Below are 12,358 nucleotides of genomic sequence, written 5' to 3'. Positions count from 1 at the left end.
CGTGGCATAAGGAAGAAGTTGGGGAACACACACATACCCCAAACCGCACAGGACACCTTGGGGTTAAATTCTTAGGGGGGGGGGGAGAGAGTTTTTGAGCCCACATCCCCTTCTGGACAACCTTCCGGGGGGGGGGGGGCATGCCAGTGGTGGGAGGGGCACATTCCAGCCAGGCAAAAACACTTGGGGTGGCATGGGGAAGGATGTGGCCGGGGGAGAGTGCTGGGGGCCAGACAGAGGGGATTTGGCTCCCAGGCCGGAGGTTCCCCACCAGAAACTCCTCTTGAGATAGAGGACTCCAGCTAGTGAATAAGCCTAGACTTCTTCAAGATGGAAATGTTTCCTTCTCAATTTACTTGCAGTGGAACAGATTCCCCCGGAAGGAGGTGGGCTCTCCTTCCTTGGAGGTTTATAAATGGTGATTGGGTGGCCACCTGCCAGGGATTCTTCAGCTGTGACCCCTGCCTTGCGGGGGGCTGGACTGGATGACCCTTGGGGTCCCTCTCAACTCCCCTATTCTTTGATCTTGGAGCCATTCACAGGGAGATCATGAGGCTGATTTTCCCATCATGTGCTGGACCTGGACTCCCCACGCATGATGTGGTGGGCTTCCTCAAATAGGAGCCTCCTGATTTCTACGCAAGCATCAACGGACGGGGCTTGCGGGGAAGGTTGTCGCCTTCCAGCTTGAGCATCGCCAGGCGCAGTCCTCACGCCAAGCAGGCAGCTCAAAATAGATGTTGCCTGGCTGGGCTGGAAGCTTCCCTGGAGTGTCCGAGCAGCAGGAGAGAAGCCCACCCGTGGGAACAACATGCAGCAGCCGGGAGAACAAGGAACATCGTCTCCGGGAGCTGAAATGCACAGCGGGAGGGAAAGAGGAAGCCTGAGAGATGGAGGAGGCCTTGGGCACCTCCAGATGGAGAGAGGTAAAGGGAGGGGGGCTGGAAGGAGGGAGGGGCTGCTGGGTTGAAGCAGAGACCCCTACCTTCACCACTGCAAGGATCATCAGGATCTGTACTGATCTTCAATCCAGGAAGGAAGATCACAGCAGCCCCCAACTGCTGAGGCCTCGGACTGAGAACTGGGAGTTGCTCCAGTTGCCGGAAACCCCAGGAGGGGAGAGTGGCTCTTGGGCTCCAATCCTGCTTGCAGGTTTCCTACTGGGGCGTCTGGTCAGCCGCTGGGTGAACAGGATGCTGGACTAGATGGGGTCACTGGCCTGATCCAGCAGACCCACCTGCAGCAGCGGTGCCTCACAGCAGATTTTCCAAAATTGTTTCTTAGAGTCTGGCTGATTTCACTTGCATTTTCTTAGGAATGTTTTCTATGATTTATGTAATCCGCTTTGGGTTGTGGCTTTTTTTGCAAGGGGCAGGGATTAGGCGTAAATTTGGTTAAATAACCAATGAAGCGAAATGTGCTTCGTTTTCAGGACAAATCCTAGGACGCTGGGTCTCAGCCCCTGTGCGCGTGAAGAGTGCCTCTGGGCATTGTCAAGAGCGTACTTCTCTCTCATTCCAGTTTAACCACATCTGGAACGTGGGGGGGGGGCACTTCCAGCTTATCCATTAGGTGCGGTTTCTGCACTGGCTGACTCCTCGCTTTAGACATCATCTCCCGGCTCTCTGCCCATTTCAGATTTCAATCAGTCAGCTAATTAGGGAGGCTTAATTAATACTTGCTTCAAAATGATGGAACTATTTGTAATTATAATTTACTTTCAAAACGCGTCACCCTCTGTGCTGCCTGTCAAGGAATAGCACAAGGGGATCGTGGGCCTTCCATGGCTGGCTGGCACAGGCTTGCCTGAGCAAGATGTGGTCGGGCAAAGGAGGGCCCAGAAAGACCCCCACTCCAGGCAGAAAGCCCCTGGGAAAAAGCTCCCGTTGCTCTTCACAGAAGGGCTGGGGCTGATGGGAGATGAAGTCCCAAGTTTCTGGAGGGCAGCAGGCTGGGAAAGGCTGCTGCAGGCCCTAAAGGCTGCCGTGGTTCTGGGTTCACACCCCTTCCCAGTCATTCCCTCCTGGGAGGCTCTGATCCACGCGCTCGCTCAGCCCGAACAGCAGGCGGCAGGGAGGCAGGGAGCTTTGATGTCCCTTGGAAGGGGGCAGAGTCTCCATCCTTGGAGGTTCTCAGGAGGGTGGGGCTGTCAAGTTGTGATTCCTGCACTGCACTAGGCGACCCTGAGGGGTCCCTTCCACCTCTACAATTCAATGATCAAAATACTCCAAAGCAAGAATGAAATGGGCTGCTCTGCGGCAGTCTCTGGAAAGGGCTCTGTGAGGCAGCGGCTGCCGCCATCCCAGGGGAAGTTAGAAAAGCAGAAATCCCTGTATTGCAGGGGGTTGGACTAGATGTCCCTTGGGGCTCCCTTCACAATTCCATGGCTCTAGAGTGCCCTTTGCTCTTAGGGGCAATGCCACCACTCCTCTGACCCCAGCCATGGAGGGGAGGGGAGTTCCTTCCCTCCTCCCGTCCCTTCCTTTCCGAGCATCGCCCCTTGCCCCACCCCAGGCGGCCGCCACTTACTTTTCCAGTAGAGACATGATGATGGGAGGTAGAACCAGTATAGGCATTGGCAGGACCACTCTGGTCAGGGCCGTCTCTAGCAGTGCCTGGTGGCGGACGGGGGGGGGGGGGACCAGAAGAAAGAGAAAGAGTCACTTCGAGCGCAGACTGAAGCAGAAACTCATCGCACACAATTCTGTATGCAATTATACAGAACTTCCCAAGGGCAAAAGAGAAGAACAAGACGTTTATATTCCACCAAGGGTCTGTTTCTTTAAACATAGTCTTTACATCATACATACAATACTAAAATCATGTTTTATGGTTTTGGGCAAGAGACACGCTGCCCTGGCTTGTGCTAACACAGCAGTTTGACTTTACCCCAGGAGATAGACAGATGCCAGCAGCAATATAAGATAAGATAAGATAAGATAAGATAGGGACCCAGGTGGCGCTGTGGTTAAACCACTGAGCCTAGGGCTTGCTGATCAGAAGGTCGATGGTTCGAATCCCTGTGACGGGGTGAGCTCCCGTTACTTGGTCCCAGCTCCTGCCAACCTAGCAGTTCGAAAGCACGTCAAAATGCAAGTAGATAAATAGGAACCGCTACAGCGGGAAGGTAAACGGTGTTTCCATGTGCTGCTCTGGTTTGCCAGAAGCGGCTTTGTCATGCTGGCCACATGACCTGGAAGCTATACACCGGCTCCCTCGGGCAATAATGCGAGATGAGCGCGCAGCCCCAGAGTCGGTCACGACTGGACCTAATGGTCAGGGGTCCCTTTACCTTTTTAAGATAAGATAAGATAAGATATCTTTATTGTCATTGTCCCCTTGCGGGAACAACGAAATTACTCGGTTGCTACATCCACTCCGATAAAGCATTCCGCATAATCCAAAATTATAAAAACCTAATTAAAAACAGTAAATATAATACAAAATAACAAGTAAAATAAGATGACTTCAAAGTCCAGGCTTTCCATTTAAGGCCAGAATCGCTCTAGAGAAGAAACTGTTCCTGAGACGGCTCGTTCTTGCCTGCATTGTTCTATATCTCCATCCCGATGGCAGGAGCTGAAAGAAATGGTGACCAGGGTGCGTTGGATCTCTTGATATATCTAGTGCTTTTCTATGGCACCTGGTGGTGTAAATTTGTTCTAAGGTGGTGATATTATGTGGCACCTGTAACAGAGCCGGTTCTGCCTACCAAACCAGGTGCCACCAGTGTGGGCACTTGAGCATCGAACATGCTCAGGCTGCAGCCCAAACTCTGTAGAGCCTTCACCCTGAAGCTTCTCAAGCTGCTACCCTTTGTAAGGGCCTGGCGTGTGTTTCATTGCTCCAGGGGCCCGGGCTGCTCATACAGGCCACCTCTGAATGCCGATGGCCACCCTCAGCTCCGATGGCAGTTCACAGTCCTGGTCTCAGGCTACAGAAACAGAAGGCTGGCCGGGTGAGGGAGGGGAGGGGGACGGATCACCCTATTCCGCTTCCACCCGGGTCCACAGCAGGAGTCTCCTCCCTCCCCCTCCTCGCCAAACAAAGGCTTTTGTTGTTGTTGAGTCGTTTAGTCGTGTCCGACTCTTCGTGACCCCGTGGACCAGAGCACACCAGGCCCTCCTGTCTTCCACTGCCTCCTGCAGTTTGGTCAGACTCATGTTCGTAGCTTCGAGAACACTGTCCAACCGTCTCGTCCTCTGTCGTCCCCTTCTCCTAGTGCCCTCAATCTTTCCCAACATCAGGGTCTTTTCCAGGGAGTCTTCTCTTCTCATGAGGTGGCCAAAGTCTTGGTGCCTCGGCTTCAGGATCTGTCCTTCCAGTGTGAAACCTACTATGGTGCCTGGCGAGCAGATGGGTTCAGGCAGCATGAGCAAGTGAGCAGTGAACCCAGCATTGCACGCAGCAAAGCCCAACACTTGTGAAAAGAAAAAGCAGCCTTGGGAGGCTGCGGTTTGGGGCAAAGGAGCAGCAGGAGGCCTGCGTGGTAGTCACATGACTTCCTCAAACACGGCTAATTGAAAGAGCTTGCGTGGATTCTCCTCGGACAGGTGTCAGTTGTCCTCTCAGGGAAAAGGTGCTGGAAGAGGATTATTTCGGGCTCAGGCCCTCCACCCAACACAATGGCAAATAGATAAAATATTTATATGTCACCCATCTGACTGATTATTTAGATGAGTGGCATATGAATATATTATTATTACGGTATTATTATTCTTGGCAAAGTCAAAAGTAGTCAAATGCGCCTGTGCTTCACGCGGCTTTTCTCAGGCACAAGCTGGGGATGCAGAAGTGCCAAGGGAAAGACGTGAGGGAAAGTCCCAGCGCAGTTGTGTGCAGATGGCCGGGTTCAGGAGGCTCCTGAGGAAAGCAGCCAGGTGTTTGAGGCAGCCTGCAAACAGCTGGCGCATCTTTCCAGAGGCAGGGCTGATAGTTGCTGATTAATTCCAGGAAGGCGGGGGTTAAAAAGTCCTGCAGTTTCCTCCCACTCACTTTTTCAAAATTAAAAAAATTAAAAATAAAGCTGCGTGTTTTCTCTGCCAGCCTGGAGTTGTACTTGAGGTTCTCCTGTTCTTCCTGGGCAACTATAGAGGGGAGCAAAGGGGGCTTTTCTGGGTGCACCTGGAAGTACCGAGAGCGGCTGCTCTGCCTCCCCAGAGGCCCCAAGACGAGTTCCCTCTTCCTGAGCGCAGAGACAAGAGCGCTTTGCTTCTCGGACGCTGCTCTGCCTGCACAGGACCACCAGAGGGGGCTGCGGGGGCAACTGCGCATGGCTCAGAAAAGACTCTCTTCTTTCTCTCTGGCTAGATGCTTGTGTGTGAATGCAAAAGGAAAGCTCGTGCACGCTGCCCTTTCGACCTGCCGCATGACACCCTCTGCAGGCAGGGGGAACCTCACGTGTAAAGGTTGGCCAGGCCTGTTGGACAACAACAAAGCATGGAGCCTTGGCTTGTGGAACTCCCTGCCACTAGAGATTCAGCTGGCACCTTCTGTGCAGACTTTTAAACACCAGCTGAAAACTTCTGCTAGGCCTATGCAGGTCATGAATACATCCTTCCACAGTGGCTAATTTTAGTTTTTTTAAATGGTTTTTATTGTATGGCTTTATGCCTTACTGTAAACCACTTTGATATTCATTCATTCATTCAAGTAAGTAAGTAAGTAAGTAAGTAAGTAAGTAAGTAAGTAAGTAAGTAAAGCACACTCCATCTCAGGGCAGTTCACAACATAAAAACACAAGGAACACCCACCCACCCCAAAAACATAATAAAAACAAGGGAAAAAAGCAATCCAATAACCCCCCTCCCGCTATGAAATAGTGGTATATAAATATTTTTAATAAATAAATAGAAACCTCCAGCTGCTCACAGGCCCCTTCCCTGGGAGCGAGAGGTTCTGCTGGTGTTCCCTCACTCTCAGAGGGAACTGTCCAGGCGGCGGGTGGGAAAGAAACATGTCTGCCTGGAGGATTGGGGGGGGATTGCTCTCCTGCTCCATTCAAATAAATAAAAATAAAACATGGTGACAGGAAGATATGCGTGCTAAACACACCCAGGCAGAGATGATTTTCGGATCCTTCTAAAAGTGTGTGTGGAGAGAGAAACAGTTTTAAGAAGGGCAGAGGCAGCGACAGAGCCCTTGGACCACTGCATAATAAGTCAACATCTAGCTCTGTTATTTCCATCGGATCAGAGTCCTCCCGGACGATGGATGTGCAGGGGTCTTTTAATGGACTGAATAGACTGAACAGAGCGATCGATTTTGAGCTATTTGGGGGGGGGGAGCATGATTGTGTGTGCATGCACGTGAACATAGTAGCGTTTAGCTTATTTTTAAGTTGTTGTTTTGTAAATGTTGTTTTAAGATAATGTTTTATTGATTTGTTAATTATACATAATATGATTTATGCTGTACCTGTGATGCTCTATTATGCTATTGCCATTTATTGTTTTGTACACAGATGCGGGTGGCACTGTGGGTTAAACCACTGAGCCTAGGGCTTGCTGATCAGAAGTTTGGTGGTTTGAATCCCCACAACAGGGTGAGCTCCTGTTGCTTGGTCCCAGCTCCTGCCAACCTAGCAGTTCCAAAGCACGTCAAAATGCAAGTAGATAAATAGGAACCGCTACAGCGGGAAGGTAAACGGCGTTTCCATGTGCTGCTCTGGTTTGCCAGAAGCAGCTTTGTCATGCTGGCCACATGACCTGGAAGCTATACGCCGGCTCCCTCGGCCAATAATGTGAGATGAGCGCGCAACCCCAGAGTCGGTCACGACTGGACCTGATGGTCAGGGGCCCCTTTACCTTTAAGCTGTGTTGGGATTTGTCTGACTGGAAAGTGAAATAGAAATGTGATGAATTCATCAAGGACCAGCAGGACTGCGGATTCTAAAGTGGGGTCCTGGTGTGGTTTGCCAGGATCAGATCAAGTGAGTCTGCTTTGGAATCTGCGTTCTGCGGATTCCTCCTCCTCCTCCTCCATCCTTCTTGGCCTACCCCACCCCCCACCCCTCCCAGTGCATGAATCCAGGGGCCAAAGCGATCCCGATTCACCCAAGGGAATCCCACGGCACCTACATGTTTGGCAGCAATTCTGGAAGACCCGACCGTGTTCCCATCGCTATCCAGGACGTCAATCCCCTCCTCCAGCTCCATGTGTCTCATCAGGACCACGTTGCAAATATTGGCACTGGCTGCGAGAGGAAGAAAAGGAGAGTGCAGTCTCTTCCTGCTCACTACCTGCATTTAGGAGTGCCAGAATCTTAGAGCCATACATTGTAGGGTTGGAAGGGGCCCCCAAAGGTAACCCAGTCCAACCTCCTTCAACACATGAATCTTAGGTAGAGCATTAGCTCTTAGCGTCAGTAGGTTCTTCCGACTAAACGTTAGGGAGAACTTTCTGACAGCGGAACAGACCAGACCCTCTTGCCTTGGCCTGGTTCCGCCTAGCCCAGCCTGATCGGTGGGCATTTCAGGCAAATCTTCAAAGCCTATCTTTTCATAACGGAAAAGTTTAATTAACTGGTTTGCCCAGGATTCTGATGCGAGAGATTCCGGCCCCCAGAATAACAAAGCGGCAATTAGCAGGAAGATGGCCAGAGTCCTGGCACACAATTAAGCATGTCAGTACACAAATAAAAGAAGCAGAGAACTAATGAAGGGCTGAGCAAATTAATTGCCGGCCCTCAATCAATTCCGACTCCAGCTTAAGCTCCTTCTCTTAACACCTTGGCATAATAATAGAACAATCTGACAGAGATCCCCCCTCACCCCTTGCCCTGGCTGCTCAGGCCAGTGGACTTAGTTCACAATCTGAAACATTTTCTTGTTGATGCTGCTGATCTCTTGATGAACGGCTCAAAAGGGGCACATCTGATCTAAAAATTCCTGCAACACAAGGAAGGTCATTCCTCCTTTTCTTCCTCCTCCTCCTCCTGCTCGAAGTGCCTTGCACAGAGAACAGAGAGGCCACCTTTTCCCATCCACCCCCCAGGTGCAAAGGGGTCCAGAGACACACCTGGTTCAGGTAAGCATCCCTCTCCCCTTGCCTGCCTCCTGCATACAATTATGGAATCCTCACCAGCATCAGCACCCAAACCATCGGGACATCCTGAGATGCAACAAGGAGGACTCTTACATAAGCACGTGCTAAAGAACCCAGCTGCAGGTGGAGCAAGGGGACCTACCTGGGTCCCAGCACTCTATTCTCAACAGGGGAAAACCAGATGCCCCAACGGGAAGAGCCTACAAGCAGGGCCTGAGCCCCACAGCCACAACTCCCTCCCACTGGCACTCTCCAGCCACTGGCACTTAGAGGAAGGCTGCCTGCGACACGGGCAGAAGCCAGGCACAGCCTCATCCACCGTGAATTGGTCCAATTCCCTTTCAAAGCCACCCGATGCAATTTGTTTTCCTTGCCACCAGGGCAGGCGGGCAGTGCCCGTGAAACCCCAGCCACACACTGTATTTTTAAAATAGCTTTTTTTTTATTCCTGTTTTTCGTAAAACAAACCAATGACCAATACTAACAACACAAGCAGAGGCATGGAAAAGCTCAAAGAAAGCTCTTCTTTTGCTATATTCATTTTTGTTCATTTGAGTGAGCCCTTTCTTGTGAAGCTAGGAGTTCTGGCTCTTCCATCTTCTTAAGTTGACCAGAGGTAAATTAAGCCCCGACAGCAAGATGAAGCCAGATTTTGCTTTTCCTCTGAAAACGGGTAGAAATTTGCACCTTTGTGTATAAATTAGCATATGCAAATTTGCACTCTGGGCCAAATGGCACTTTTGGGGCTGCCCTTCCAAGCACACCATTTTCTCTACGGAAGCAGAGAGGGGGGGGAAAGGATACACCCCCTTACCTACAGCGGGGAATGGCACAAATCTCTGGATCAGGAGCCGGGTGGCCGGAGTAAACTGATTAGCTCTCTGGATCAGAACATTAAGGCCCACCTGCAGGAGAAGGAAAGAGGGGCAGAGAAGTCCTGAGGAGAGCCGGGGAGGAGGGGGGGCAAAGTATGGTAGCCACAGCCCAACCCCACAGGCCACCACCATAGGTAATATTCAAAGACCGCTTAATATGCAAAATCCCTAAGCAGTTTACCTAAAACACCATAAGGTCACAATAAGGGTGGTGGAGTGGTGGAATGTGTATACAACATTTAAATCAAAAAATACAAAGAGAAGCCATCAGTAAAACATTCAGTTAAATAGCAAAAGATAACAAAACAGAACAAGCCCAGGCATCTGCTGCTGGTCACAACCCTGGTCACAACCAGAGGCTTCACTTTCCGGGACCCTGCCAGCTCCTAACACGGAGTCATTCTAATCAGTCATTCTAATCAATCAATGAACAACCTCCTCTGGGTGATCTGCACAGTTCAAACGACATGCAGTTCAAAAAAGCAAATGTTAAAACAATCTAAAAAATTTCAAAAAGCAATCCATATGTTGAGAGGGGCTAAAATCCAGCCTCTCAGATCCTCAACTTGGGAGCAAGATTCAAGGAATGGAAATTATTTTACTAAAGTTTCTTGCGTTATGTATGTGCGTGTGTGTTCTCCCAGGCCAGAACCAGGGAAGTGGGGGATGCCTACAAGGGTCTCCTCCGGCACAGGGGACTTTGATGTGCCGGGGGTGGGGAGGGGAGAGGGAGGATTTAGGGCTTGTTTTGAGGCTCACATCACAAAGGTGTAAAGGCCAGACCAAGGCCCTTGGGGCTGAAAGGACTGGCCCCCAGAGGCCACCCCACCCCAGGCGGGAGGGCTCCTTCCCGCGCTAAGTGGCCACACGAGGGCCGAGGGCAGTGGGTGGCCGCCTTCTCCATCTCAACCTGATTATGGGCTATCGCAGCAAATTCGCAGGCTGTCAACGCAGCCCCTGTGCGCTGCTCCTCCTCCTCGCAAACAATTATCAAGGCGAAGGAGCAAGCATTAGGGAAAGCCACAGGGGTGCCCTCACCTAGACAGGAGGGTGAAAAATGGTGTCGCTGTGGGGGTGTAATGGCCGGGGGTGGAGAGGGAAGGGGGCAGCGGACAATGCAGAAAAGGAGCCTAGAAGAGAACCTGGCAGTGAATTAACAAGGGCAGGGAAGGGGGACGAGGAAGCAGGCAGCTGCACAGACTGCCACCCCCTCCCCGCCCTCCATGGGGCCCATGGGTGTGTCATTGCTGCGGAGCTTGGGGCCACCTAGAAAAGCAGAAAAGAGGGGGAGGCTTTTGCAAGAGGTGCTCCGACCCTGAATCCACGCCAACCCTGACTTCTGTATTTGCAGACTCAGAAACGTCGCCTGCTATGGCTCTGAAGAAGAATTGCCGGAGGCCACCCCCCCCCCAAGGGGCGCCCTTCAAGACCTGGCCTGCTCACGGGAAACAGAGACACCTTTCCAGAGACAGGAGCTAGGATTAGGAGATGGGGGTTTCCCCCACGCACCTGTCAGAGGTGGCCTGGGAGAGGTGGGGGAAATGCCCACCCCGTGGGCCAGATCCAGTTCCCCATTCCTGCCATACGGAGTTGGCATATGGGCCACAGCAGCTTTTGCCAAATTGGTGCCCTCCAGATAGACAACGCCTCCTATGCGTCCCAGACGTAGTCCAAAACACCTGGAGGGCACCAGGTTGGGGAAGGCTGTGCTACAGAATCCTCGCCTCCTTATCCAGCTGACTCGCAAGCCCATGCATGGCTCTTCGAGGCTTCTTGACTTTTCTAAACTGCTTATTGTTGTGACTGACGTTTGCAGCTGCCGCTCTTGACTTCTGTGCAAGAACCATGACCTGGAAACCCTCCCGGCCCTCTTCTGACACCAGTAGCTCCCTGCATTCTGTCTGCTGCCCAGGGCAGGCTGTGCACTGTGCACTAACCCTGCTTTTAATTAATACAAGATCTTTTGCAGGCCACTGGGAGGAGGGAATGGCACTTGTTTTCAGGTCATCTAGTCCTAATGGGATCACCCTAGGAGGTGATTTGCTGCTAATTGACATCAGAGCGCATTTAATGAGGCCTAAGGCCTCCGAATCTGGGGAAGAAAGAAGCAGGCCATTCTCGCTCTCTTCCAGCCCCCCACCTCTTCCTTTTTAGAACAAAAGGTGTGGCATAAACACCTGTTTGAGAAACATAATCACATACCCTGTTCTCCAGGGCAAGACTCTTCTCACCCATTGAGAGCTAGCAGTTCAAAGAAACTGAATAATGACTAGCCCTGGCAATGGGGAGGCCTCGGCAAGCGAATCAGAGTGCAGCCACGGCTGGCAATGCCTCCTGCGAGGCGCCAGGTGCAAAGGCACAGAGCGCCAGCCGGCAGAGGAGGCCATCCAGAGAGGCTGGGCCCAGAGCTAACCCAGGTGCCCAGCGGTCAGAGCACACTGACAGAGAGAAGACGAAAGGGTTACCTACTGCGATCGAGACAGCACTTAGGACAGCTCCCAAGTAGCCCTGGATGAACTTGGACGTTGGAGAAGGCTGCAGGAAGAACAAGAAAAGCAACAGGTCAGCCAGAACAGGCCACCTCAGGCCCAGCTCACAGGGACTGCAAACAAGAGGAAGAACGTGGCGTCCTCCAGGCATGCTCTGTGTGTGTGTAGATTGAGGGGAGAGATGGGACTGTGCCAGTGCCAGAGGAACTTGTGCCCCACCTGTTCTGACCTGTGTGCATGCTGCAGACACACCAGGGAAGGGGTCCCCAAAGAGCACAAAAAAACAATGGGGCCCACAAACAGGATAAGAGGAAATGAACAGAATTGAAAGATATAACAAGGCAACACATTACAGGTCTCAGGGGTGGCGCAAGTGGCGTGGCTCTGCCCTTGCGCCATCCCTGATGAGCTGTTTCATCCAATCCACGGCAACTGAGCCTGCTGTCAATCATGAGGATTGATCTCTGAGAGCCGATGCTCTGATCCAGGAGCCTTCGGCTGGCTGTAGGCCCCCGGCCAGTGGGATCAGGTGGGGGCCAGAGGCACAGGCCAAGCGCTTTCCAGGGGAGAAACGTACATCACCTTCCTTGAAAAGGGCGCACACCTAAAACGACCTCTTACCTTTGTCGCATTTCGGTTTGCATAGTTGACACAGGCATTGTGGCTCTGATTCAACCACTAAAGGACAAAACAGAAAGAAACAGGAACAAACAGCTGGTTAAAAGAGAGAGAGAGAGAGAGGGTGGGCAGGCAACAGTAGCACAATTGCTGAAAAGAAGGAGTTATAGCAAACATGCAGGAAAGCAGCATTTCCAATTATGGCTACCGCTGGGAAGGGAAGTTTTTGTTATCAAATCCAGACAATGGTGTTATGTATCCACGAAAGAACAAGCCCTGCAGAGAGGGGCACCTTTGGCAGATACATCACCCTCTCCCTTGTTCTCTCGC

At 51.7% G+C, this 12,358-nt stretch overlaps 1 protein-coding gene across 1 annotated transcript in view; it reads right to left on the bottom strand.

Annotated features, from left to right (window-relative positions):
* SFXN5 (sideroflexin 5) overlaps positions 1–12,358 on the bottom strand; it is an 87,783-nt gene that overhangs the window by 28,486 nt on the left and 46,939 nt on the right. The window contains exons 8-12 of the mRNA XM_035103695.2: positions 12,032–12,088; positions 11,391–11,456; positions 8,861–8,951; positions 7,080–7,195; positions 2,530–2,615 (exon numbers count right to left, since the gene is read on the bottom strand). Of these exons, the coding sequence (XP_034959586.1) occupies positions 2,530–2,615; positions 7,080–7,195; positions 8,861–8,951; positions 11,391–11,456; positions 12,032–12,088 (416 nt within the window). The remainder of the gene's footprint in view (positions 1–2,529; positions 2,616–7,079; positions 7,196–8,860; positions 8,952–11,390; positions 11,457–12,031; positions 12,089–12,358) is intronic.

This window comes from Zootoca vivipara, chromosome 9, assembly GCF_963506605.1.
Source record: "Zootoca vivipara chromosome 9, rZooViv1.1, whole genome shotgun sequence".
In the NCBI taxonomy this organism is placed as follows: Eukaryota; Metazoa; Chordata; class Lepidosauria; order Squamata; family Lacertidae; genus Zootoca; species Zootoca vivipara.
This window is presented reverse-complemented; position numbering and strand designations above follow the sequence as displayed.